Source organism: Takifugu flavidus, chromosome 21 (genome assembly GCF_003711565.1).
Source record: "Takifugu flavidus isolate HTHZ2018 chromosome 21, ASM371156v2, whole genome shotgun sequence".
Classification (NCBI taxonomy): Eukaryota; Metazoa; Chordata; class Actinopteri; order Tetraodontiformes; family Tetraodontidae; genus Takifugu; species Takifugu flavidus.
Window position 1 is genome coordinate 6,229,718 of NC_079540.1, and position 27,914 is coordinate 6,257,631.

The 27,914-nt window shown below is 52.1% G+C and overlaps 1 protein-coding gene across 1 annotated transcript in view; it reads right to left on the minus strand.

Annotated features, from left to right (window-relative positions):
* Positions 1-791: 791 nt before the first annotated feature.
* Positions 792-27,914, minus strand: part of foxo6b (forkhead box O6 b) — a 29,035-nt gene continuing 1,912 nt past the window's right edge. Inside the window, exon 2 of the mRNA XM_057020389.1 lies at positions 792-5,007. Coding sequence (XP_056876369.1) covers positions 3,316-5,007 — 1,692 coding nt within the window. The 3' untranslated portion in view covers positions 792-3,315. The remainder of the gene's footprint in view (positions 5,008-27,914) is intronic.

A 27,914-nucleotide genomic window follows, 5' to 3' on the forward strand; every position in this document is an offset into this window, starting at 1 on the left:
CAAGAAGGAAGTTGCTGCTCTCTGCACCATCGGGGATTTTGTGTTGTGGATCTAATGTGATTCATCTCATCCTCCATCGCTTCACTCATTTAGCCGTTTTCTCCTGGTTTTTTGTTGTTTACGTAAAGTCGCCTTTTATCGGGATCAATTTTCCCACGATTCCCACAAAACAGAGCTCTTTTATGTCGATGACTCTTCATTTTATATATAAAGAAGCACGGAAAACAAAGGCTCTTCCTTCCATCTTCTGTTCTCCTCAGCAGGTATTTAATCATGTTTCCAGGGTCAAAAGGTGTCGATGGTTCAACAAATAACACGACCGTCACCAAACTGCTAAGCTGGCTAACTAACAATGCTAACTGTCAGGCCGAGGTCATGGGGGGGTGATGAGCACAGAAGAAAACAAACGACAACAGTAAATACAGATATTATTACAAATACACTAAACTGGCTTTACAACAACATGTACGCCAACAGAAACCGTCAGGTAAAATTATTGCCTGAAAATTATAAATAAATACCGGTAATGATTCATGTTGAAGGCAGCTTTGATTTGAGTGGTTTTGAAGTGATTTTTCCCTGATGTTTCCCTCTAAACTCAGCGAATTCTGACAGCTAAGTGCTGTCAAACACTTAGTCGTCCACGTAGGTCGACTTGTGTGTAGGTCCAGTTCGGGGTCAGGGGTCAAAGTTTTGAAATAAGAGGGGCTATAATGCAGAACTTTATTGTGAAGTTTAGGAAAACCTTGAAAATGTGGCCTCGGAACACAGAAACACGCACAGCAGCACCGTTGTTGATGTTATTTGCATTTATTTTACAGTCACCAGATGAGCAGATACATCATTTTAGAAAAGAAACTGATATTTGCAAAAAATTATAATACAATTTTCTCAATATAGATTATGTACAGAATGAAATGTAATCATACCGGAATAGAATCCTGCCTCTTTGTCACTGAGAACACCGAGCAGCGAGCAGTCAGAGCAGAGCTGGCTCCCCAACCAATAAATATAAACTGTATATATTATGTATGTTGCACTCGTCAATGCACGGACATATACCAGGGGCCACACACACACACCCACACACACACACACACACACGCTGGAGAAGCTGGACACACAAGTGCACAGAGGCCAAAGAACAAATTACATCTGGACTACAACAAAGGGCCATCTTGAATCACCAAAAAATTAAAGTAGAAAGCAAAAGAAGAGTGCGTGGAAATACCCATCGCGGTCCTTGATCTGGGGGGGTTGAAGAAGCGGCGTTCTGGTCGGCGCGCGTCAGAACTGGCCGAGCACCACTTGACGTTTAGCCTGACTCAAACAGCCAATCCCACAGGAAGCCGCCAGGCTGGAAAAACCTGCACCCGCCTCCACCTCTGCTCGCCACCGCTGCTGCCGGGATGTGGATTTGGTTTGTTTGCTGCTCCGGACGTGTAAAAAAGCAAAGAGGATTCACACGAAAGCTCCTACCCAAACTGCTGAAACAGGAAAGACAACCGCACGACCACAGAACGAGCACAAGAGAAGACAAGAGCAACGTAAAAACGGGCCTGGACGGGGGCGGGGACGCTGGCGGAGGGGATACTTGAAGGACAACACAAACGTGACGTTCGCCAGCCTCTTTACCTTGTTGCTGGGCATAACCTCTCAAAAATCACCTCCTTGTTCTTGGCAGCGGGGGGAAGAATTATGACTTTGCTCCGATGAGCGAATACACACACTTGCATAAATCATCCATCTTGTTTGGCGGTTAATTACTCTTGTTTACCCTCTGAGTAACCTCGGGATGGGGCGGCGCGATAGGAGGGTGTCTGGGAAACGGAGATAGCACCAAATAGTAATCTGCTGACAGTGTTCATCCGTGTGCGGTTCGCAGGGGAGACGCAAGCGGCGGGCCCGAACCCGGGCGTCGGCGAATTAGACGGGGTTGCTCGGGGTCCGGAGGAGGCGGCTCCATCAACAATCCGGGCCTGACCGCGGCCGCACGCTAAGCTGTTGCGGGGTCAGCCGGCGAAGGTGCCACGCGGAGGCGGGCCAATCAGGGAGCTGCTCGGGATGTACAGCAGCCTCTGATCGTTGCTTATTTCATTACAAGGAAAGCTACATAAATCCACAAAATGGAGAGGAAGAGGCACAGAGGGAATATTTGCATTTCTCCTCTCCTATCTCCTCTCCTCAAAGCCCCCCCCCCCCCCCAAACACAACCCCTTTCAATCCCTCCCCCATTTAGTGCAGAGTGACTTTAATCATCACTTTCGCCAAAACACATTAAGCCAGTGTGTCCGGAGTCAGGGGGGGTTGAAACAACACAGAGTGGCGCATTAGATTTGCAATAGTGATGCATCACTCTGGCATTACTTTGGAGATTAAAGAAAGGATGTTGCATTTCAATGGAGTGGTGTTGATGGTTGCCTGATGGATGACTGTCCTCCTGCTACAGGAAGCGCCGTCGTCCACAGTGGGACTACAGCCAGGTTCAAACTACACCACTCTCAAAGTCATCGGCCCACCTCGCTACTCTGCATTTCCCGCTCAGCAAAGTGACTCTACGGCAGAAAATTCGTCTATTTAGCTCGTTAGAAAGATCTCAATGACCTCAGCTCACTGGCATAGAGTCGTGTAGCTCGAACCAGGCGGGTGTCACACTGACCCGAGGTTTTTCTGCCGTCCCTCCCCATCCGCGTTAGCTCCAGGTTCTCTCCCTTAAACCTATTATTTAAATTCATCCCCGAACCTCAAAGGCTTGCCTGCTTTTTAACCCACAATCTGAAAGCACCTCCACGCTGAAAGATATTTATGCAGCTGTTTGATCATGTTCTCAGGTCAAAAACAACAACCCCCCCCCCCCCCCCCCCCCCCCCTCCTCCGAGGAGATAACACTGGAAATTGGATTGCATACTTTCAACTTAAGCCAACACACGGCGCGAGTTCGCCTGTTCTTCTGTTACTGCATCTGTGTTTAGAGGATGATGTAAAGTGCTTGAGAGCTTAGAGCAGGAAGAGGTTGGGAGGAGAACGACCAAACAAAAAAATGACGGGCATGAAGGAGGGGAGGGGGCTTTAGGACGGGGCTAATCAGGGGCAGGTTCAATATGGAGACAGAAGGCTTTATAAACAGGGTTGGGGGGAGCAGGGTGTGACACTATAGGGAGTCCCCAGGAAATAAAATGACAATACGCATTTTTGTCCCACAGTCTGAGAAAAACAAAATCACAGTCAGTCATTCCAAGGGTACAGCCCACCAGCGGCATGGCCCGGCGGGGGCGCTTTCTGCCCTCCTGTCTGTTCAGTCCCCACGGCCTGGGTTCACCCTGGCACCCAGCTCTGGTTGCTGTGCGCTGGTGGAGGGCAAGCAAAAGCCCCAAAACTCATGCCCATCCCCATGCCAACGCCTTGGGATAGAGAGCCGTCAAAGTTGAATTCCATATTCTCTGTGTCCATAAAGTCACTGAGAAGGATGGAGTCCACATCACAGTCCAGGCTGTGGGAGATATTCTCCATCTCCACGCTGGCCGCCATTCTGAGCTGGGAGTTGTGCTGTTGCCCCTGGTAACTGTTGTTCCCCGGCTGGTGGTTGTTGTGGAAGTAACCATGCCAGGAGTCAGTCACGGCCTGGTGATGAGCTCCCGGGTAAGGCTGGTGACGAGGGTGAGGCGCGGACGCTAGGCGGCAAGGATCCTGCGGAACATCCATGACACCAGCGGGGTTGGGAGGCAGGGACGGTGATGTGGGGAGGTGAGGCCGGGGGCCGTAGTGGTTGGATGTCTTGAGGCTGTAGGGTTGCAGGATGTCGGTGCTGACCCGTGGAGACAGGGCTTGAGAGTGAGGCCCGCTGTGCATAGGGTTGTGAGAGCTGTGAGGATTGTGGTTGTGCATGTGGGTCTGGTTGGAGTGAGGGTTGTGATCGTGGCTGGCGTTGACTTTAGTACTGTGACCGTGATCGTGACTCGGACCGTAGTCGTGGGCCAGACGGGGCTTGTGACTGTGGCTGTAGTCAAGGCTAGCTTGGTGTTTGTGACCCTGATTATGGGTCGTGTTCTGGTCGTGAAGGGAGCCGTTGTGTAGACCAGGATTATGAGCATGCTCTTGGCTGTGATTGTGGCCGCGGTTCTGATTGTGGCCCTGTGGGCTGTGAACACTCGTACTTCCCTGTGTCAGTAGCGTGTGTGGTTCTTGACCCAGCCCTGGGTCTTTGCTGCAGTAGGGAGGACCTCCTGTCAGCAAACTCTGCAGGGCATTGTTCTCTGAGTAGCCCCTTATAGGATGCTGGAAGTTGACTGGCTTGTTCTCTTGGATGGTCTCCATGGGAGTGTGATGCTGAAGCATCCCCATGGAGGATTGTGTGTATCTGGGCCCACAGTAGGAGCCCTCCGCCTTGGGCCCAGGCACATAGGGATAACTGTTGCATTTCATCTGTGGCGGCTGCGGGTATCCGCTCTCGTCTAGGCTGATAGCCCCAGTCAGGTCAGTTAGTTGGGGCAGTTCCACAGTGGGACAGTGACCCCCAGTGCCCAGGGCCGGAGAGCGGGTGCTGGTGGGGCTGGGGTACAACCGTGGGGAGGCTGAGCAGGATAGTCCTCCCTCCTCCGGCTCATCTGCTTCCGCTTCAGCCAGGATCGGGGACAGGCAGCCGCTCAGCGTGGAGGCAGAGGACGAGGTGCGGGAATGGAGGTCTGTCCAGGCGTCGTACTCCTCACCTCCCAAGCCCACACCACCTTTCCCGGCAGGGCTGCCATGCTCAGGGGATCCTTGCATTGTCGGTCCCACCCCTTGGCCTTGACCCCGTCCGAGGCCCATTGCTCCAGCTCGCTTTCGACTGATGCGGCCCTTTGTCTTCAGGTAGCGGGTGCCGTTGTCTATGGATGCCGCACGTCGTCGCGGCCCCTTTCCGATTTTTCCTCCTTCTGGGTTCAGCATCCACCAGGAACTCTTCCCGGTGCCCTCGTTTTGGACCCGGATGAAGCGACTGTGCAGGGACAGGTTGTGTCTGATTGAGTTCTGGACAGACAGAGATAGAGGAGAGGGAGACAATGGGAGGGAGGACAAAAAAAGAGAGACATTAACACCCAAGGGGACATTCAGGGTTAAATAATCATTTCTTCAGAACACAAACTCATTTCAAATTACGGTTTAAACCATCAAGGCTGCTCAGTGAGTGGGGGAAAAAGATAGATAAAGAAGAAGAGGGAGAGCAGAGAGGGCAGGGAGAGTGAAGGACCAATCGATAGCTCCCCTGACCAGCCTCCCCTCTCTGCACTCGCTCACTGAGTCATAATACGGACATGGATGCAGGCTCCACATCAAACCATCACCAAGGTTACAGAAATGAATCACACGAAGCAACCCAATCACAGACGGCCCCAATCGATAGCGAAGCCTCCAAATATTGGAGCCTGAGATCCAGAAGGAGAGCGAGGGGAGGGGCTGGGCCACAACACCAAAATGAAGAAAAAAGGAATAAGGCAGAGCGAGAAAAGAGGTGGACATGTTTATTCAACACCTTTAAAAGTGAAGCAGAAGAAGCCGCAGCAGCTATCCTCAGCACGGACTCCTCCCGTTAGAAGCCTTAAAGGGGTGTGGCTCATGGACCTAAACCATACTCCTCTAGGATAGAACATAGTTGTTTCTTTTTCCTAATCCTCTTCCATAAAGGACTTAAGAAAAGTAAATCCAGTTGTGAACGTATGAGCTGCCGACCTCATCTGAGTGAGTGAAAGGTGCACAAGAGTCAACAGACCTGCCATTTCTGTGGGAGGAGCCAGGAGGGATGGTGCTGCTGAGGGTATTTGGGAGGGGGTTTGGGCCCCTCTAGACCCTTGTTTAAGTGTCTTGGTGATGACTGTGTAACTAATCCCGTCCTCGGCAGCAGCATTTGAAGCCGGTGCCAACCTGGAGTGAATTGATGAGATCTGAGTCCGCCTGGAGGAGAGCTTAGCTGGGATACGCATCATCTCAGCCGGCCAACTTAGTCTAAATTCAACATGTTCATCCAAATCTTTCCTGCCGGTGTCGTTACTCACCCGCTCGCTCCCCGCCCTTTCTTTCTTTACCTCTATTTCCTCGGCTTCCTCTCAACCTCCGCTGCCAAGTATTGTCACAGTAGAGGAATTTCAAATTTCCTCCAAAAACAGTCATGTTGGATGCCCCGCTGTGCCCCGCTGACCTCAGGGGGCATCATGTTGGGGTCAGGCTGCCACGGGTAGGGTCTCCTAAAGCCTGTGGCCCCTGGTTAGGGTTGGGGTTTTGAACCAAAGGTTTGGTTCAAATAGACTGGAATTAGGAACTCAGCTTTCAAATCCTTCTCAAGGACCTCTTCCAGGCCTGGGTGAGGGGCCAGGTGGGAGGACCGGGATGTGGATCTGTCTGATCCAGCATTCAAAAGAGGACCAAGAAGAATCTGGTGATCTGTGGATCAGGCACCAGATTGTAGATAATATGACGGCTGATGAAACACCTTCGTTTAATGGGACCAAAAGAGAAACTGAGGACGTCATCTTGAATATTTTACACTGTTTTCTGACAGTGGAGACCAAAAAAAGGGACTTCTTCTGTCGAGATAATAACGGCCAAACAAATAAGTGCCTAAATAACTGCAGGTAAATGTGACAAGCGTAGCTGTTAGCTGCAGGCCTTGCAATTGATCGTAGCATTGATCAGTTTTCAGATACTCAGTATTGAGACTTGAGATATTTCTGACGCCGGCGAGGACTCATCCTTCTCCGCCACGAGCCCCACCACACACTTTCCTTCTCCCTCTCTGGAGATATCTATCTATCCCTGCCTTGTTTATTACCTGCACATAGCTCACAATCTCTGTCTCCTGATATCTGGAGCCCTTCTCCATCTTCATTCACTCCCCGCCTCCTGTCCAATTTTCCTGCTCTCGGCCCCATTCATCTCCCTCCCTGTGTCCCGGTGTCTCTTGATCACGACATTGCTCATTCTCCCCCTCTCTCTCCCCCCTCGCATTGCATTCATCCTCCCATCATCTCGCACAACCTCCAGCCTCCCCTTTCACTCCGTGATTCATTCATTCACAACGACGCCCGCCGCCTTGAACTGTTCAGTCCGATTCTGCTGTTTACGGCTGAGATTTGATTTTTTTTAATCAGACAGGCTCTTTTGTCCTCCCTCTGTTTTATCTCTTTGTTGTTTTCCCATCTGATGACAACTGTATCGCCATGGCTATTGTCAGATTTAGCCTTGGAGCTAGCTCCTCAGAAGCCTTATCTCAACGTGGGGACTTCTCCGTACTTGTATTCTTGCGCGATGTCTTCGTTCCAGCACCGCCAAGTACGCTCCAAGCTTCCCCTGATGTGTACTGGCTCCGCCCATTTCATCAAGTATGTTAGTACTTCAAAGTAAGGACCTTCAAGTCCGTACTTTGAAGGAATATCCAGGAGGTATGAGCCTTCTGCTCGGTGGGCGGGGGGCTGATGTTGAAACGACCATGGAGTCGGCACAGGATCCGGAGCCACATGGCTGCAGACGGGCTAACGGCGCAGAGAGGCGGCGGCGCTTTGTTGTTCCGAGGGCGAGTCTGAAAAGCGCAGCAGGTAATGTGTTTATGGGGGGGGGGGGGGGGGGGGGGGTTCAGCTTGGAGTGGGTGTCACATCAGTCTCGTATCTGTTCTCGTTATGTAAAAAAGCAGAGCCGTCCCCCCCGGCGTGACACCTAACAGGTAATTTCGCCCCCATCCTCCGCTCAAATCACGCCGCTCTCGCAGGCAGGCGCCTGGGTTGAGGAGGGAGGGTCTCGTGAGGGGCCCCTTCCCAAACCCCAGGTCGTTGAAATCACACAATGGCGTCGCCGCGGCGCGCTATCACAGCCCGAGTGCGCCGCGGCGACGTGCCGAGAAGGCCGCCGGAGGAGGCGACCCTCGTCAGGTGATCCGAGAGCCGACCTGACAGGTTCCTCCTCCGCGTGACGGCTCCAGCTAGGCGTATCCATGGCAACAGAGTAAACCAAAAAGAGGGTGAACAGAAGAGTGAAGAGGGAAGGAGGGAGAGGGGCGAAGGAAGGGGGAGGAGGGGAGGCGGCTGATGCTGTTTGATGCTGCAGGCAACTCCAAACAGCCTTTTATCTGAGTCTGTCAGATTCCTGCTTCCAATCCACCGGGGAGCCTCAATCACCAGCAGTCCCACCGTCTCGCTACCTGTACCAAGCTGTGATTAGCACTCAGTGTGTGTGTGTGTGTGTGTGTGTGTGTGTGTGTGTGAGTAGAATCTGTACCACTACCGCAATTATCCCACAACACCCAGAAAAAAGAATTCACAGGGAGAGTGAACGCAACACTGTTGAGCTTTAGACGTAAATGATAACAATCGGTGTTTTTGTCTCTACGAGGAAATAAAATCGTCCAGGACTCTTCGTCTCTTCAAAGGAGGGTTCGACATCCGCTCGTTTATTCCAGAACACAAACTGGAAATGGAATTTCATCCAATCTCCGTCAGCTCTGTGTGTTTTTTTTTTCTTTTTTCTATTTATTTCCACGGGTGCCGCCAAATTATTTTCCAGGCAACGTTTTCTTTGGTTCGCAGTAAACAAAGACGGAGCTCCGCCTTCCCCCTGGTGGGAGGCTGCAGGAAATGCAGAAGCTCCACCCCTCGCCCATGTTTTCATTGGTACTGATGTATATTTACACCTTTTATTACTCATTTTCTACCATAGAAATTGAAATGTGATTTGTCAACAGCAGCTTGTGATTGGTCATGTGATGTCATCAATCAGGAAGTCTATAATGGTTCCAACCAGGAAGTCAGTGCTAACAGACAGCTTGAAGCTAAAAATGGCTGATAACACGATAGACGTTGTTGTTATGGTTTCTAATTAGTCATTATCTGACATTATCCAATTAATCATAAACAAATTAGACGAGTGAGGATGAGCGACCGGAGGCCTGCTGGATAGTTTTCACGTTTTCCCGGCAAAACACATAATTACGTGGGTGGAATTAGAGGATCAATGTAGGTTACAAGCTGTCGATAAGCTAACTGGTGCGCGGTTCATCTGGAAAATAACTATTAAATGTAAATTATAATGATCAGAAACATGTGAAATGAGGATTAGCATCTTTGATTGTGTTCAAGGTGCGAATTTTACTATCTGCTTCTGCAGAAACCTTAGTAGCTAAGCACTTTGAGAGGTTGTCATAGCTGTGCTATTAGCATGAACTAAGAGTGAACTTTTTTTTTCCTTCTTCTGCAAGTGCCATATGGTAGATTTATACATTAAGGTTCATTATTAAAAGAGTGACTTAATTTGGCTAAGAGGTCTATTAACAGCAACATAGGGTGCAGGTGGTAAGCTAATTAGTGTGCTAATGTATCCGTAGAGGTTGAATATACTGTAAAGCTTTTGGCCCTCACTCCCATCTCGTAAATGATAAAGCCTGGTCAGGTATGTACATCTTGGCTAGCTTGTACAACAGCTACAGGCAGGACATCAGAAAACCATCATTAGCCAGCACCAAATATTTGTTGGCTAATGTGACAGGAAACATCACTGCGAAACTTCTGACAGAAGCCGTCACGCCCGTTTTAAAAATCAAAGTATCAAACCAGCTAATCGACAGTTTCGGGGGGGGAAATTGTGTTTTCACAACTGTTAGCGGACGTTAATGATGTTAGCGTGCCAGACAGGCGCCAGATCAGACGGTTTTAAAGTCCAACTTTAGTGGCTGAAACTTTGCTGCCACCCCCCCCCCCCCCCCCATCAGCCCCAGCTCTGAAGACCCCGCCCTGCCCTGGCGTATTTATTCAGTTGTCAGGAGGAGGCCGGTCCCTTCGCTGTCACCCTTTCACCGTCTGTCCACCGCAGGAGGAGATGGACGGCGGCAGCTGCATCTGTCCTCACATCCGCCCTCCTCTGCTTCCACCGGGACCAGACTCACCGTATCCAGGTCCACTTCTGGATCTCATCACGCACACAAAGGCGGCAGGGAGCCGCACCCTGACGCGCCGCTGCTGCCACACACTCACAGGCGCCCGGGCTGACGGGTTACCGACGAGTGAAACACATAATAAATAATGGATTTGAATGGAAGTAAGCTAGCAGCTATGCAAGGAAACACAGTGATGTGAATCAAGCACACCACGATAATATGGCTAAATGGACTGGTTATACTGGGAGCGAGAGGCTGAAATGGGGGGGTCCAGGCTGAAATGGGGGGGTCCAGGCTGAAATGGGGGGGTCCAGGGTGTCCAAACCTCCCGTTGTCCTCAAGTCCTCCTGCTATCAAAGGAGCGATGGTCATCTACTGGACTCGTTCGAGTCTAAAACCTCTTGTCCCTTTTTAGTCTGGGTTAGGTGGGTAACTAATTACATCCGTTGCAAATGATCCCGTTTGCGTTGCGTAGCAACGGCGGCGACGTAGCCCCCGGTAGCCCTTTATTCTCCCCGTCTCTTCCTGAGGACTCTCTGAATGAGCCGAGAACAACATCTTGTTGCTCCCGTCACAGAAAACGCAGAAATTGAAACACGCGCAATGTTTTTGTCATCTCAACTTGCACTCGTGCACACGCTGCCACGCACGTAGCCCCCCCCCCCCCCCAACCTCATTGCCAAACTGGCAATCATACTTAATCCCTCTCCAGCCTGAGTAATCCCTGACAATCCAGGGCTAATCCTGGTTAATTCTGGGCACTCCTCAGCTGGGTTTCACCCTGAAACCACGGCGACAGGGTGGGGATTGGTCGGATCATGGCGATTGCACCGACGGACATAATTGGTCGGACGTTGATTGCGAGTCAAGAAAAACAAGCGCAGGTTGTTTTTTTAGTCCCCGGGTCTTGAAAACACATCCGGATTGACCCCGGCCGCGTCACGCCACGCTGTTGTTCCTGCCCTCCTTGGAAAACATGTTTATACACGGGGAGTAGCGCGCTAGCATGCTAGCGTTCAGGCAACGTGAAGCTACGTGACGACTGGCGGAATCAGGGCTGGTTGCCATTTATATAAATAAGTTTAATGGAAGCTGGCGCGGATGTTCTGTCCAGTTTGATTCATTCCTCTGGTGTTCAGAGCTTCTGAGAAGTCATTAGCCTCTATTCAATCAGCGCTACCTGCCTGAGCCCCTTGCTCAATTCTTCTTAGTGGCTATTGATCCTGATTCTGAAATGAAGCACTTAAGACGCCTTGATCAAGCTGCTCCTTAATCTACCGTTAAGGAGCTTGAGACCTTTTCACCTTCTGTCTCAGACAGACTTATTGCCCCAGCCACAGCGGCGGTCGGCGCACGCTCCACGCCGCCGCTCAGCTTGGGCTTTATAGACCGTTTAAGCTCCTCTGGTGCGGAGACACTTTTACTCTTCGCCGTTTTTCAAAAAGATGTCGATTCACCAGTTTTAACGAAGCAAAACGTGCTGGAATCGTTTGTCACCAGGGGGAGAGAGGTGACCGTTAAACGTGCCCGTCACATTTTTTAAATGACTTCAGTGAATATGCAAATCGGAGGCGAGCTCATTAAATATGCGTAGATTTGCGGGTATTTACAGAACAACAACATAAACGCTGGGATCATCCAGATTTAAAATCATTGTTTGTGGAGCTTTACAGGGGGAACTTTAGGAGTGCGTTTCATCGCTCCATAAACCTGAAAAACACGTCTCAGCTCCACTGAGACACATCTTTAGTGTAAAATTCCCTGTAAATTTTTGAAAACCAGTATTTTCCAACATCAAATCAAACTCATCGTAACGCAAAAAATCATTCTTTGCTTTAGAAGGTTTCAACCTAAATGTGGATTTGGGACGTGTGACGCGTGTCTCTGCTCATTGGCTACATGCTAAATGCTCGGCTGTTAGCTTGTACTCTTCATATTAGGCAACAATGCTAACTGGATGCTAAGCAGGAACTGAGGTTGTAAATGGTGGAGGCTGTCCTTCTCCTGGCGGGGGGGGGATCTCCGGAACATCATGTACTGGATTTCCAAGAGCTTCCCGCTCCACATTGCAAGACGCCCTCCGTTAATTTATGACACATTCCAGAGCGGCTCCGGGAGGAGGGGCGCTCCAAAATCCGTGCGGAACTCCGCTGGACGCGGTCCGGCCGAGCGGCGCGGGGACGGGCGGAGCGGTCCCTCCCCCCGCTCAACCATTATTTAATAATCCATTTCACACAGCCAGGAGTCATTATGCACGGCCCTGTCAATGGGTATCTCTCTACGCTCTGCATTTATTTGATAATAAGCAGGAGTGGGGGGGGGGATAAAAGCGCTGACTGCGTTCATTGTGGAGCCTTTTCTGCAGGCGGGGAGACTTAAATGAGAGCAGCCAGGCTGTGTGGGAATGGGTCTCGTCTGCTAAGCCTGTCTGGAGGCAATCGATGGAAATTAGTCAACGCTAAAGATTCACTTCCTGTGACTGATGTCACAGGCAGCGCTTGTCTCTTTGAAGGGAAATAAAGGAGTGGGAGGCTGAGGGATTAATGGGGTTGGAGAAGGTGCGAGCATGCGGAGTTGGAGCGCCGGCTAAGCTGGGAAAATAAGACAGATGCTATTCTGTTTCGGAGGGAAATAATAGGTCAGAGCATCCAGTGGAATCCGGCGTGGCGAGGAACACTCCGGAAACAACAATAGCGCCGTTGTGCTGGAGGCCAGAGGCGGCACAGCCCCAGTCAGGACGTCCTTTTAAACGTGTTTTATTTACTGCGCCGCCAGAAAGTGGCTGTTTTAAGACACGTAGCTCGTTTAAGCCGCGCATAAAGAAGCGTCGTCTAAAGACTTTGGTGTTTTGCTGTGCGCGGCGTTAATAATTTATCAGGCGACGCTGCGACAACACGCCGAAGCGCCATCAATTGCTGTGAATTCTGCACAACCTCGCAATTTCGTCCAATCAGGGAGACTTTTCGGGCCAATGGTGGCAGCGTTCCGGAGCGTCATCCATCACCCACGTCCGCCGCGCTAACAAAACGCACCGCCGAAGACCCCGGCGGAAAAGCTGCTCCCTGAAGGTGAAACAAACGCACCCGTTCTGAGGAATCCCGGTTGTTTGGTCGTCCCGCTCGCGGGTTTAGCGGCGCCTGTGATCGCTGTTAGCATTTCAAGCCGCTCGTGCAAAGGCCACCTCCTGAACGTTGCACCAGTTAGCTTCTCCTCAAAGTGCAGCTCAGGGACCAGAGCCGGCCCCCGGGCGACAGAAGGCCTTTCGCTCGCCCTCCTCCCTGTGGAGCTCCAGGAGCTCGGCGGGGAGAAGCGGGCGGGTGGGGAGCGAGGCATCGTTTGGGGCTACCTGAGAAAAGGTAGACAGGAAGATAGCCTGGGGGGGCAGAGGCGGACAGCGAGCCCCATCCCCAGCAGAGAGGCCTTTAATTGGAGCTGCCGGACGGACGGGGAAGGTGCTCCCTCGGCGGACGGCCATGAGGAACCGAGTGAAGGCAGAGAGCCCGGGGGCGGGAAGAGAGGGCAGATAAAAATAGAGCCGGCAGATTAACGAGCATCTGAACGCAGTGCAGGGGATCGGAAAATCCTCGGTGCGTGCCAGAGAGGCCCAGACCTCAGGCCGGCTCTAATGGTGATGAACCCGGAGTCACGAGTGCTGCTTCCTTCCTGCTCTTACATCACCGGGACTGCGGGGGAAAGCCTCCGCTGCGTCCTGGGCTAGCGCTAACTTTAGGAAAAACAGAGAGCAGAACGCTGACGGCGGGTTTTCTGCTCAATCCCACTGCGTCCTCCTCACATTTGATGTTTCGGCTCCCGGTCCCGTGACCCCCCCCCCCTCGCTACAGCCACCTCCACTGCTGTGACTTCTGTCCCTCCTCGAGGGGCTCTCACACCCAAGGCGGGGCGTCATGACGCCTGTGGGAGCCGCGGGAGAAGCTGGGAAACAGTCCTGATCACACCTGCCGTCGCAGCCCCGGAGGAGCTCCACGCTCAGCTGTCACCTCCGTCCGCCGCCGAGGCGCCGCCCACGTCAGGAGAAACCCGATCCAAGAAGGAACGCCGCCTTTTCTTTGCCTCAAAACCAGTCCATTAAATCTCTCTCCCCCGCTATGGCCGCGCTACTTAGCATTCAGGCTAAACCGCGGTTTATCTTTTAGCGTGTGGCTAACGTTAGTCTTTAATATATGGCAGTGCTGTTTAGCAGCTATTGCTAACGGTGGTGCATGAGGTCATCGATTGATTGATGAGTTTTGCAGCTGCTTCTTAATCACCGACGCATAAAATAATGCTAATCTCTATTAGCCACATTAGCATTATCGATTTCACTCGCTTCCGCATTGCTGAGCGCATCGGCGATATCGCAAATTTACAACGAGCGTGACGTGATAGCATTATTGTTCTTGCTGGGCGAAAATTTAGCATTTAAAATGTGATGGAAGACGGAATTGGTGTTTAAAAATATACATAAGTGACAGCATGTTTGTTGTTACTGAACACAAAAGTGCACCAAAACACGTGGAGCAACGCCAGACTTGTGTCTGTCACCGTTACAACAGATCTGTCCTGTGCTGTGGAAACACACACACACACACACACACACACACAACACACACACACACACAGCCTGTATCAATTCACCGCAACTTCTCATCCTATATTAAACCCCAGCAGAAGTCGGTCTCACTCTGACAGTGTGAATATCACACACACACACACACACACACGCACACACACACACACACACACACACCACACACACACACACACACACACACACATCTTGTGCTTCACTAGTGTGGCATGCTGGGCCAGCTCATTACTACAATGCCAAGCTACTAGTTGCTAAGGAGACCTTGGGGAGAGGGAGGGTTCCTGTTACCATGGCAGCCAGCCTGCATCCTGCCAACTGTCTTCCCCCCGTGAGACGTGACCATGGCAGACGAGCAGAGAGGCGCCGCGAGGAAACAGCGACGTGAGGAGTGAGAGGCTGGAGGAAACAAATCAAGGTGGAAGGTAGCCACACAGCTACACCCAGACAACAACTCCACTCCCTCACTCTCACAGTCTTTCCCACTTTGGCGCCAGTTTCTGAGCCAGAAGGTCGCGCTCTGGGGTGAGGGGGGGGTTGGTCACATGACTCCTTCACCTCACTGATCAGATGTTGCCGGGGCAACAAACAACGATGCTAATGCTACATTTAAGGTTAGAGCAGGAAACAGCAATCAGCATCTGCCAACATCTTTGAGAAACGCGCCCCTGTCATGGTCCCTCCCAGGAAGGGTCAGGGGTCAGGATTAGGATTCAGATTGGCCCCGCCCCCTCCACCTCGTTGAGCCAGCTGCTCTGATCAAAGGGTCGTTATCTGGTCATTTAGGGACTTCTAGCACATTTTATTGACTGTCAACAGTGTAGATCTGTGACAGACTAGGGTCATCTTGGGTGAGAGGGAGAGGAAGAGGAGGAAGAGGAGGGGGAGGAGGGAGAGGAGGGGGAGGAGGGAGGAGGAGGAGGAAGAGGAGGGGAAGAGGGAGGAAGAGGAGGGGGAGGGAGAGGAGGGGGAGGAGGGGGAGGAAGAGGAGGAGGAAGAGGAGGGGGAGGAGGAGGGGGAAGAGGAGGGGGGAGAGAAGGAAGAGGAGGGGGGAGAGAAGGAAGAGGAGGGGGAGGAAGAGGAGGAGAGAGAGGAAGAGGAGGAAGAGGGAGAGGAGGGGGAGGAGGGAGAGGGGGAGGAGGAGGGGGGAGAGGAGGGGAAAGGAGGAAGATGAGGAAGAGGAAGGGGAGGAAGAGGAGGAGGTCATATGAGGCTGCAAGAGGCTTCAACTCAAACGAGCCTGATGGGCTTCCAAGGACACGGGATTACTTCCGTCCTCTGTTTCTTTTCCTTTGTTGCTGCCCCCCCCCCCCCCACACACACACACCACACACACACACACACACCACACACCCACACCCACATCCACACACACACACTCATTTATCCTCCTCTCATTAAACCTCCCTTCAGTGACGAGGCGGAGGGCTTCACATCGGCAGCTGTAATAAACTCTTCCACCTCTCACCAGGACTTTGGATCAGGGTCTGATTACGGAACCACGTGGACCGCCGCCATGCCGTGGGAGCGCCGTCACGCCGTGGGAGCGCCGCAGCGTGGTGCGTTCAGGTCCAGTGGGAGAACAGGCGCAGATGTCATCAAGGCATCATGAATAGATGGTTCCTCAGACTCCCTGCTCACCTTCACCTGCGGCTTTAGCTGCTCGGGTTCAGGCGCACGGCAGTGAACTCTGTGACCCGTCGGGGGGAGGGTCCGGGCCCCCGCCTCGGCCCCAGTGGCTGCTGGGAAAGACTGCAGCAGAGCTAAACTGTCGCTAACATGAAGCAGTTTCATTGCCTGAGAGGATGCTAGCTGGTCTGGGTCGCAGCTGAAGACAAAGCTGGTGTAGATAAAGCTCAGATTCTTTCTGGAGGTGGGGGGGTGTATGGGGGGTGTATGGGTGGGGGAGTGTATGAGGGGGTGTGGGGGGTGTATGAGGGGGTGTGGGGAGTGTAGGGTGGGTTCAGCTCCACTTTTGGGTTCATCCGGGTCTCAGTGTGAGGCGTTCGCTGAGCCCTCGTAGGAGTTTTGGGAATGTGGCGTCATTGTTACAGACGCTGGGAAACGAGAAGCGTCTTCACTTGATTCTCCCTCTTTCACCGTCACACACACACACACACACACACACACACACACACACACACACACACACACACACACACACGAGCGCACACACGCACACACAGACGTGGCTTTATTGACTTATTCATGCATGGGTTTGTTTCGGGGGCAAGGCTCCTGTCTGCCAGTCTGACAGACACACCGTATGAACCCTCGAGACCCCCCCCCCCACACACACACACAACACACACACACACTCTCCCTCTCTCTCTCTCTCTCTCCCTCTCTCTCCCTCCCCCCACACTGATGGCAGGAGAACTCCTCACTCAGGTTTTTCATCCCTCCTTCCATCACTTCCTACTTTTCCCGCCTGCGTGCCGGGTAGGAGTGGAAGGTAAGCCCACACTTCCCAGAACAAAGACAGCCCAATTAAGTCAGCTTGAGTTAAGGTCTGCGTGGCAGAGGAGGATCGGAGGCGAGGAAGCTGAAGGGAGCGAGCGGCGGCGGCGAGGAGAAGAGAGGAGCGAGGAAGTCTGACGGGGAGGCAGAGGAGAGGGGGTGAAGAGAAGATGAGAAATAAAGAAAGAGGCGCGCGAGTCACTTTGTAGCGGAAGCGGGTCGGCTTCGTTTTTAGCTCCTCAATGGGAGACGATGAAATATTAATAAGCGCTCCAGCCACGTACTTCAGAGGCCTGTGGTAAAACTTAACGTCTAATGAGACGCCGCTCATGAATTGCTAATGGGGACGCTGGAATGTGTGATTTCTGTGTGTTTGGGCGTCTGCACATGTGTGTGTGTTGGTGGGGAGGGAGGGGGGGGGAGGGGGGGTCAAGCTGGTAGAATTCCAGCGCGTTCAGTCTTTCAAACAGCAGAGAAACTTTGTCAGAGGCTGCCGTTGCCGCCGACGACCGGCTCCACCGAACGGAAAGGCTTCTGTTTCTGCGTCCTTGTTCCGCCAACAGTTCGGCTCCTGACCTTTGACCTCACGGGTCCCGTCTGTCAGTGCTAAACGAAGCCGTTAGCAACCCCGCGGCTCAGGGAGTTCAGACAGAGATGCATCGACGCGTTGAGCTGCAGAGAAATTTCATTTAATATTTATGTCATGTGACTAATGGAAGCCATTCGGCTCGTTTTATGGACTCGCACGTTGAAATATTCACGGAAATCTGACCTGTGTTGTTGAAACTGGCGTCCTTTCCTCAGAACTCAGGAACATTATTGATCATAATGGGAACAAATTAAAGTGAGGATGAAGGAAACAAACTTTTTGTCCGTGCTTGACACAACTGCGACATAAAGATGATGCTAGCTGGGCTTAGCTTCAGGCTGAGGGTGCTTAGCGATGTTTCAAGGACACCCTGGAAGCCCCAGAGGGCACCATTTGGGCTGTGAAAGTGACCTCTGACCTTGTTAAAAACATCTGAGCAGGACTTCACATCCAAACATGTGATTTTCTGACAAATGAAATCTCTGTTCCGTCTTTTCCTCGATGAAATATCATCCCGCTGCGCGCTGGAGAGCGCTAAATCTCCTGAGCGTTCTTTTAGCTTCAACACTGAGCGCTAATTACTTAAAAGCTGAGGAGATTTTTCAGTCCGACACAAAAAAAGTTGCCGTTATAAACGACCTGTTAGCGAGTGGCACCTAAATTATTGATGGATAAACTAAAACAGCTCCAGTTCTCCCAGAATTCTTTGGCCCATTTCAGCCTTTTGACCGGAGCGCGCGGACACGTGAACAATCCCACCTGAGCGGCGCTAATCCCCGCCAGGAGTGTGTAACCCCAGCTGGGCGTGACGCCGGCGCCAATCCCAATCCATCAGCTGGGGAACGGCGTGCGGGCTGGGACCGAGGGGACCCCGGGGGGGGGTGCGTCGCCCCGCATCACGCTGCTGCTTACTGACCTCGATTCAGATCCCCGAGCGTCCCCTGACGTGATGCTGATGTTGGGAGGCGCAGCCACACTTTCCTGTTTTTAAATGAAACACGGGCAGATTGATCCCTGCCTGAGTGCAACTGGGTGGGATTTAAGGACCCCGAGTTGATCGCAATCATCTCGCCGCCATACACAGGAGTGTTTATTATTAGCACATGCTAATTAGCGATCGGGCGGGAGCGGCAGGAGAACGCCGAGCACATGCTAATGAAAGATTTTAAGTTATTATTTTATTGGGAAACTAGGCTACATGCAGCATCCAGAGGTGTTTCTAAATCTGTGAAGAGGCTGATTTATTTCAGAGCACCGCTGGAGTGTTTCCCTCCTCATCACAGATTGCCTAATGAGCGCATAAATACATTTAATGTCGGGAGGAAACTCTCGCCCAGGTTCGGATTAGCCATAAAAGCCGGGCGATAATCACGAAATTCCCCGCGTCGAGGCGTGAAGCTCAGACGGAGCGGGAACCATAAAAGAGGCAACAATCGGGCAAATTAGTCAAGTCCCAACGATAACCGCGGCGTCCATCTTTAATGGATCCCTCAAGCTAACCGACCCGTTGCTGCGGCAGAGGGTCAGCGGCCGGAGAGCGGTCGGGGCATCGTCTCAACGTGACGTTTCTGATCCCTTCTGGAGGGAAAAACAGGCCGGAACTTTACGAATTACTGCTGTATCGTGTGTCAGAGACGTTAGTTAGCATGTTGATGCTAATGAGTTTATCAAGCACATCCCAGGAGGTAAAACAAAAAGCGCTTGATCGTGACTCGCCGACGGTTCCACCACAGGATCCGTCTCTTTAGGACTGAGAACGTCCTCCGTCCAGCCCGGACGTGGAAAAACAGACTTTTCCCTGCTCCAGGCAACAGAAAGCGTAACTTTGCAACACGGCGGGATTCATTTGCATGAAAATATAAGGACGCGGCGCCGAGCACTCCGTGCGCGCACGCGTGTCCTCTGCTGCACGTACCGTGCACGTCTGGTGACATGTGAGTGAACAAATGGGCGTGATTTGTTAATGCAGATCCATCTATCTCACCGTGAGTGCTTACGCAAGCTGGCGTGTGTGCTGCATGTGTGTCACACATGCATAGCAAATATGTTGCATCGGGATGTGAGTTCATTACTGTGCGCACGTGTGTGTGTGTGAGTGTGTGTGTGTGTGAATGGGGAGGAGGGGTGCAGCCTTTCCGCATGAGTGGGGCTGTCAGTGGGCATCAGTCAGCCAGGCAGCGACAGGCGGAGCAGATCATTAGCGGAGACGAGGAGGGGAAGGGAGAGCGAGGGTGAGGGTGAGGGAGAGGGTGAGGGAGAGAGGCGAAGGCGCGGGAGAGTGGGAGCGCGGGGGAAAGGCCCCTCTCCGCCGCCTCTTCAACATCCGTCTTGAGAGAATCGCACAGACAGGCTGCGCGGTGCTCAGTCACGCAAACGCGACGCCGCTGCCACGCCGCTCCTGCGCCGCGCCGCGCCGCCGCTCCTGCGCCTGGCCTCCCATCAGCCCCGGCAGCGTAGCTGATCAACGGCTAACCCGACGTAACCAGGACGTGGTTTCCTGGCGACGAAACTTGCGTTTGTTCGTCAGTCTTAAGGGTCAAAGGTGACGGTTTGCGATCACCTGCGCCGGTTCCTGGCTCTGTCTTCGTTTACCTCCAGTGTTTCGGTACCCGGCTCGCCACCCTCGCCGAGGGGAGACCTTGTTAAATCCTCTCCTCCGCTTCTGATCTGCTTTACATTTCATCGCTCGGCGACTCGGACCGTAACTCATCTTTTAGTGCCGCATCTTGTGGCGACCACCTTCCCCTCAACAACACCATTAAACAGGCAGATTAATGCCGCCATTAAATCCGCACGTCGACTTTGGTGGCGCTCGTCAAAGACGGCGCACGGGTCCGCCGCCATCAAGGATTTGATGAAGTCAGACTTTCGCCGGGATCGTAAATCACCGGTCGCGGTCCGGCGATTCATAGAGTCGAGACTGTAGCAGGTACTCAACTCAAACGGGCCAAACGGGTCCAACCCTGCAGCTCCCGTCCACGACGAAGGGACACCAAGCGAATACGGGCGGTAAAACATCGTAGTTTTCTCGTTTGGGGGAGGAGCCATCGGCTCATTTGCATAAACTGCAAAACGTATTAAAATATAAGTTAAAGTGAAAAGTCTCTCAGAGCTACAGCAGCGAAGTTATAGCCCACGGCTAAGAAGCTGAGCCGTACATTAGCTTTAAATTAGCTGCTATCAAACAGATCCAGGAAGTGTTTGATGTTAAAGAGTTTTGTAGAATTAGTTAAAAACTTTGAGAGGAATTTCCTGATTTTGCCTGCATGCTAGAATTCTACGTTTGACCCCAGAATCCCTTTTTCTGTTTGGCTGTCACGATTCTTCTTCATCCAACCTTCGTTTTCCACCCAGCGAGTGAAACAATCGGCGGTTAGCTGCTATCAGATGGTTGTTTGTGTGGGCAGCTGATCCTGGACCAGCCAGAGGTGGTCAAACGTCTCCATAAGTGAATCCACCTTCCAGGACCTTCTCTGCAGCGTGACAGCGGCGAGACGTTCGGGCGGCGTAGGAGAGAAATAACACCAGCTCCTCTTGTTGACCAAACATATTGGAGACCTTATGCTAAGCTGGGTCGCTGCCGGCCGCCGCTGAAATATTGCCCTCATAAAACCCAGCTGCGCTTTTATTTCCTCTCAAAAGCAGAACCGCGACGTTCCGCGGTCGCTCTCCATCGCCGGGATCCGACCGAACGCGGACCGGCGAGGATTGGGGCCCCGATGGAGCGCAGCGGCGAGCGTCAGCGACTTCCTCTCCTTCACGTGAGGCCGATTTGGAATGTGGAGGGAGGAACATGGGGGGGGGGGTGGGAGACAGAAGGAGCCCCCAGATCAGTACGCCGGCCTCGGCACTCACACGGGGGGAATGCTAAACGCCGGCCTCTGAATCCTGACCTATTTTCATCAAACTGACACAGAAATCCACCAGGAGGCCGTGTTACGCCGCTAACCTCCGCCCGCCGCCCCAAACCGCCATAAAGACGCCCTGACCTGCGCGCCGTGACGGCGCCGCGCCTCACCGCGGTTTCAGCCACTTTAACGGTGTTTGGATAATAAAACGGCCCCGATAGTAAAACCTCGCGCGCGGCGCTTGAAGAGCTTTTATTGTAATTTGTCCAGATCCGTCGTTGGACTGATGAATATTCATCAGCTGGAAACGCTCCCGGCTGACCTCGCCACGCTCACAATAGACGCATTCTTCTTTGTCTGCGCTCATCTCCACGCCGTTAACGGACACCTTCCCCGGCGTCGCTTGAGTTCAGCCGACGAACCGACGCCATCCGGCTCGTAAGGCGCCGGGAGGACGCTCATTTCGCTTTGATCAGCTAAGATCAAAGCACCTTCAGGAAGACTGTTAACGAAAACAGATTCGATTCCGGGCAAATGAACGTGACTTGATTGATGCGGAACGCCACCGAACACGACTGAACCACGCCGAGAACAAAAGGCAATAAAGGTGATTGATCGCGCGGCGAGATGATGGACGGTAGCTTCCCAGCGTGACCATCAATCCCATTAAGTATCTGTTGAAATTCCAACATTCCCACTTGCCACCGTTGAGCTCCCAGCATGACTACGTTTGCGCGTGCACGTTTAAGGCGGATCACTTTATTAGCTCGGCTCCTGACCTCCAGAGGAGCGACCCGCGGCGGCTAATCGGCGGATTGATCCGGTCCTTTGTCGCAAACCCGACGATGTGTCCCGCTAAATGATTCCCAGTAGATTCAGTGTGACGTGGTTCTCCGGCCGTGACAGTTTAAGCTCCGCCCCTGCACTAATCAGGGCCAGGACTCCCACTGCTGGCCTCCAAGACTCCGGGGGTGAATTTGGGCAGTTTATCAGCACCTGCGCGTGATCTGTGTTGCGATCCAGTAGAATCTGAAGGAACCCCAGCGCCTCTTCCCGCCCCCCCCCCCCCCCTCCTCTCACCGCTACACAAGATCCGGGGAGGCCGCGGCAGGGTCACCCGGCGCCGTGGCGAGAGGTTGGCTCTCCTGAGGCATTAATCACCGAGCCCCTGTCCTCCACCTGATTACCTCCCATCCATCTCCGTGAGCCGAGCACTCCGACAGGAGAAAGCCCTCGTGAAGATCTGATTAAAAATGTAAGTGGCTCATAATAGCAGCGCACGCCGTCCTCGCCGTCGATACCGCCGGTCGCACGCGCTGAGAGGGATCCATCCGCTCGCTCCTTTCCAGAGGCCTGTTCACCTGCTATAGGTGCGCGCTCGTGTGTGTGTGTGTGGTGTGTGTGTGTGTGTGTGTGTCTGCAGCTGCAGACGGGGGGGGGGGGCTCTGAGAGCGTCTGAGAGGCACATCCTGCCTGCAATTAAGGTGGAATCAGAGAGAGATCTGCGCTGCCTTGATAATGAGCCTCATCTGAATTATTAACTAGAGCTGTACCCCCCGGACCTGGACTCCCATCAGGCCCCGCTGCAACAACAAGAGCAGATGCACGCACAAACACACACACACACACACGCAATCTTCAGATCCATCCCAACCACTATCAAACCCTTTTTAGTGCAGCTCAAAATCTAATCCCACTTGCAGGAAAAAAAAAAAAAAAAAAGAAAGAAATCGGGGCAACACATTACTTGAAGTGGTCCTCATAAGGCATTATAAGGCATCAAAAGCCCATTATAAATAAACACAGAGTGAGTGGTGATGATTTATTCAAACTGGTGCCTCGTATAATAACTACAATATGCAGAAAGTTGCTGGGTTGAATACTTCATGAAGCTATTGTGTCGTTAATCACATTAAAATTTAGTGCCATCTGAGATGCATGATTACATTAGAGCGTTTTCCCTCCGTTTCCAGTGGGATCGCAATCCGTCTTTCCCTGCTTTGGCCTGATGGATCGGCGGCGGCGGCGGCGGCGTGTTTTTCAAAAGTAGCGACGGGAAACTTTGAAAGTTTCGCCAGACTCCGGAAGTGGCTTTACAGGTAGCCGAGCTGCTCGCCAGTGAGAATCGGAAACTTTTGCCAAAGTCGCTGGTTTGTTTTCGTCTTTTCTGACACGAAAATGTGGCAACCAGACGTTTCCTGACCCGCTGCTGGGACTGGGGACCGGATTTCCTGGTTCCTCCATGTTTCCTCCTGAAACTGCGAGGCCCCGCCCCCTCTCCCGGTGCAGCATCCCTGGGTCAGGGACTCTGTCTTCTCTCCAGTTCCAGCACTTCCTCTCTGGGGTGATAACAACGAGGGTGCGGCGGCGCTGAGCGCTCGCCGTTCAGTCAACGCCAGGCCGGCCGGCACGAGGACCCTCTGAGCCCGATGCTCCTCTGTCTCGGAGGGCATCGAAGATGCTATCAGGGGCCGCCGCCGTCGCCATCCTTCCTCTTTCGACTCGATCTGAACCCAATTTAAAACATGGAAAAAAGGCGCACAGAACCGCGTTGCTCTGCTCTGCAACAGCGTCTTTGTGTCCGGCGAGCGAGACCTCGGCAGAACAAGGCGACGGCGGTCGTACTTCACATAAGAGCGCATTAGCGCGCATTAGCAGCACGTTAGCAGACGAGGTAAAGATCCTCTCTTTCTCTGTGGAAGCGGAGATAAAGAAAGGTGAACTCTCTCCATTTGGACTCCTGAAAGCGTTGACCTGAAAGGTCCTCACAAGTATAAACATCTGCTGTTCTCATCCATCAGTTCTTCGGTGTGTTGGTGGGATGCTGGGAAATGGGAACTCTTAAATTACGGATGGTTCCGGATAAAAGGACACATCCAGGAATTATTATTGCAGGAATCCATTCTCCATCCATTCAATGTGGATGAAACGTACATTAACTTAATTAATCTCTATGAAATATAATCCTGCTAATAAGGCCATAAATACAAGTGCCTGGAGCTGGTCTGGGACCAGATCCCTGGAGAACCTGGGAGGGGGTGAGAGGAGGATCTTGACTAAAACTTCGGGAACGTTGCAGCTAAACTCCACCTTCTGCAGAAATCAAGCAGATTCGACTTGGCGTCTGCTTCTAACCGCAGCGAGAAGTGGAAAAACAATCCCAGCAAAGTGCGGCGAAATCCTAATTTAGCCATCATCGATCATTTAGGGAGCGCTGAAAGACCGAAGGAGAGAGGAGCTGGGAACATATGGCAGACGCGGATGTAAACAATCTACTGTACATCCGAAATGAGCCTCCAGATCATCCGACGCGAGGCCTCCTTCTCTTCATCAGGACTGCGCGGGTCTGGGTCCAGTAACAGAACTCTATTGTCTGCAGCTGTGCCGGGATTATGCATCACTCTGGCAGACGTCTGCGAGGACACTTGGCTCCAAACGCATCCAAATGTTTCCCAGAATGCCGCATTCATGGACAATTACACAGTCGGATAAAAATAACTTCAGACCAAGATACAAGAAGTGAAGCTGGAGCGTCTCCACCCAGATGAAACAGAAGTTCTCAGCCACCCCAGAACTCTGGGACACCCACCACTAGGGGTCTCCAAAACTCCTCCAGCTTCTCTGTGGCTCCAAATAAACGAGCTGTTCCGTTTATTCTGCGGAACTTGAATCCATTGTTTCACATTTTGTGGCCAAGATAATGAAAGCAAATGTGGGGGGGGGTTTTTTTGCATCTCTTTTAATTTAAACACTCCAACACAGTTCAAGATGACTATTTTAACCGTTGCGAACACCCACAAGGACGGAACGAGGATAAATAAGGACAAAAGCCTGCTGGATGTTCAGTTGGACACAGGTTACAAAATGTCTAATTGATCCTCGCGTGTATTGAGCTTGTTTTTCCAGATGCTCATTATATCACAGATTACAACAGCCAAACGCCCACGACTTGCCTTTAATGTGCCGCAGCTCCATCCAGCCTTCAGGTGGAGCTCCCACCTGCGTGCACGCTGGTGGAACCGTGCACGGCGCAGCCTGCAGACACACAGGCCGCGGCTCCGCACATCCATTCCCACGCAGAGCCACTTGCCAACCTAACATAACGGCATGCACAGTGTGTGTGTGTGTGTCTGTGTGTGTGTGTGTGTCTGTGTGTGTGTGTGTGTGTAACAGCGTAGACCCCCCCCCCCCCCCCCCCACCAGCACCACAACACCTACAGGAGTGAACTCCCAAACGTAGCCTCCCACCTCAGACGCAAAAACAAACACGACCCGAACACTTGACCACAATTATCCCGCCGCAGTGAGAGGAACCCGTACGGTCATCACGCTAACCGGTCAGACGCTTAAGCAACAGCGTGTGTCCGTGTGTGTGTGTGTCCGTGTGTGTTGTGTGTGTGTGTGTGTGTGGTGTGTGTGTGTGTTGGGAGAGAGAGAGAGAGAAGAGAAATCTTTCTGTCAACGCCACATGAGAAATATCTGAATTCCAATACACCTGCATGACACCAGAACATTGTGTGCGTGTGTTTGACAGCGTGTGTGCGTGTGTGTGTGTGTGTGTGTGTGTGTGCGTGCGTGCGTGAGTGTGAGTGTGTTATTAAGAGGAGAGGCTGGCGGCCCAGATGAAGACAAAGAGCCCAGCGGCTGAACTGAGCAGCAGCTCTCAGACAGGATTACACAACAGCTCTTAAAGACTGCTTTTAATAGCAAGACTCCGGCTGGATCTTATTTCCCCCCCCATCCCTACCACCCCCCCCCGATCCAACCACCCACCCATCCACACATGCTCCATCCCCACTCCGGCTCCCCCTTTTCCAGATCGAGCGGAGGAATGTGCGAGCCAGCGTCCATATTGCAGCGATTCTGCGCCTCCACGTTTCAAATCTCATTAAACTGGCTGCCAACTGTTACAGTCCAACATGTGTGCGTCTCCTCGCCGTCGCCGGGACTTGAATCCAGCTCTTTTCTGCCGCTCTCGGGCCAGACCACCCAATCAAAACTTCCACGCCAGCGCTGGGCGGCACGAGGGAGCTTTAATCTGCCGCCGAGGACAAAGACGCCGAATCCTTTGCTCAAGAACTCGTCCCCCATAAACGCCGACGTCGCTGCTGTCCAATAGACTCAATATATGACCCTCTTTCATGTCTTTGATCATTTCCAACATTTACAGAGGTTAGCGTGGAGGCTAATGGACACGGTCCCAACAAACATGGGCGACTTTTCCACCGAAAGGAGTCTGAAGAGGGTCGTCAACGGTTGTTCCAAACTTGTTTAGCCTAAATAATGAAATAGAGGTTTGAGAGTTTGATTTGTGTTTGTGTTGATGTTGTCGTTACAGGCGAAAGAGAGGGAGAGATGGCGGCACCTGTCGGAAACCGCTGACCTCCACACCTTCGCTCTAAACACCGTGATGTCACGTGACGTCTTAACCACAGGTTGAAATCGGACTGTGGCATTATGGGAGATGTAGTTGCAGCCGCAACACCAATAACTAAGAAACAAACTCCAACCCAAGAGGTCAGGGGTCACTTTGACACTGACAAATAGACCTTTATTGTGAAAGGGTGTGACACGACACACCAGAGTCCCACCAAGTGCGGTCTGACACTCACAAAAGTCCTAAAACTCTTGATGAAAAGCAGAAGATTGTTGGCGTTATCTCAGCCTCTGGTGGTTTAAACAGAATGTTTTGCAGCCTCTGGATCCCGAGCCATCAGGAGGTGATTATCTCTCCGCGCTGATGAAATTCCCTGATCCCGATCAGGATCGCCGCCGATATTTACTGGGATCAAGAACCACGTCTGGCAAGGCCATCACGCCCGCCGGTCCGGTTTTGACCAAAGGCTGCGACAATTCCAACCACAACCGACAAAGACAAACAGACCTGTTATGGTGGAAGCGCTAAAAATAGAGGCGATATCTTGTCAACATGATTCCCCAACATGAGCGGAAAGTAAAATCCTAAATCGCTGTCGTGACTCCAGAAGCTCTGGGAGAGTTTTTAAGGTTTCTGCTCAGCTCCCAGTGAGAATAAAAGATTCTTTGAGGTCCCATTTACACCAGCGGGCTCCTCACAGCAGAGAATACCTGATTTCTTCTGTATTCCCTATAAAAACTGCTCTAATTACGCAGTTGATGCAGCCGTAGAATGTAACTAACAGCAGAGTTCAGAATGTAGGTAGAAATAGCTAAAGTGCTATTTTAAAACGCGGCGGATTTAGATGTGATTTGTCTTCTCTTAATTGCCCAAATGTCAAAACATTCCGGGCTGAAGTTTGTAGGACACAAAGGAGAGCGTGGGGAGAGGCTGCAACAAAAGGCCATTAATCCCCACAAAGAAAGGGTGGTGAAACCTAAGAAGATTACAGAGACCAATCTATTAGATTAACCTCATATTCATTTACATTTAAGGGATAATCTGCGGTTACATCTGCTTGCTGTGACACCCGAATGTCATCATCTCTTGTTATTGTGCCTCCTAAATCCCCCCCGTCCTGTGCCATGCTCTCGCAAAGCCCGTGCGTAATTCGACGTGCGCG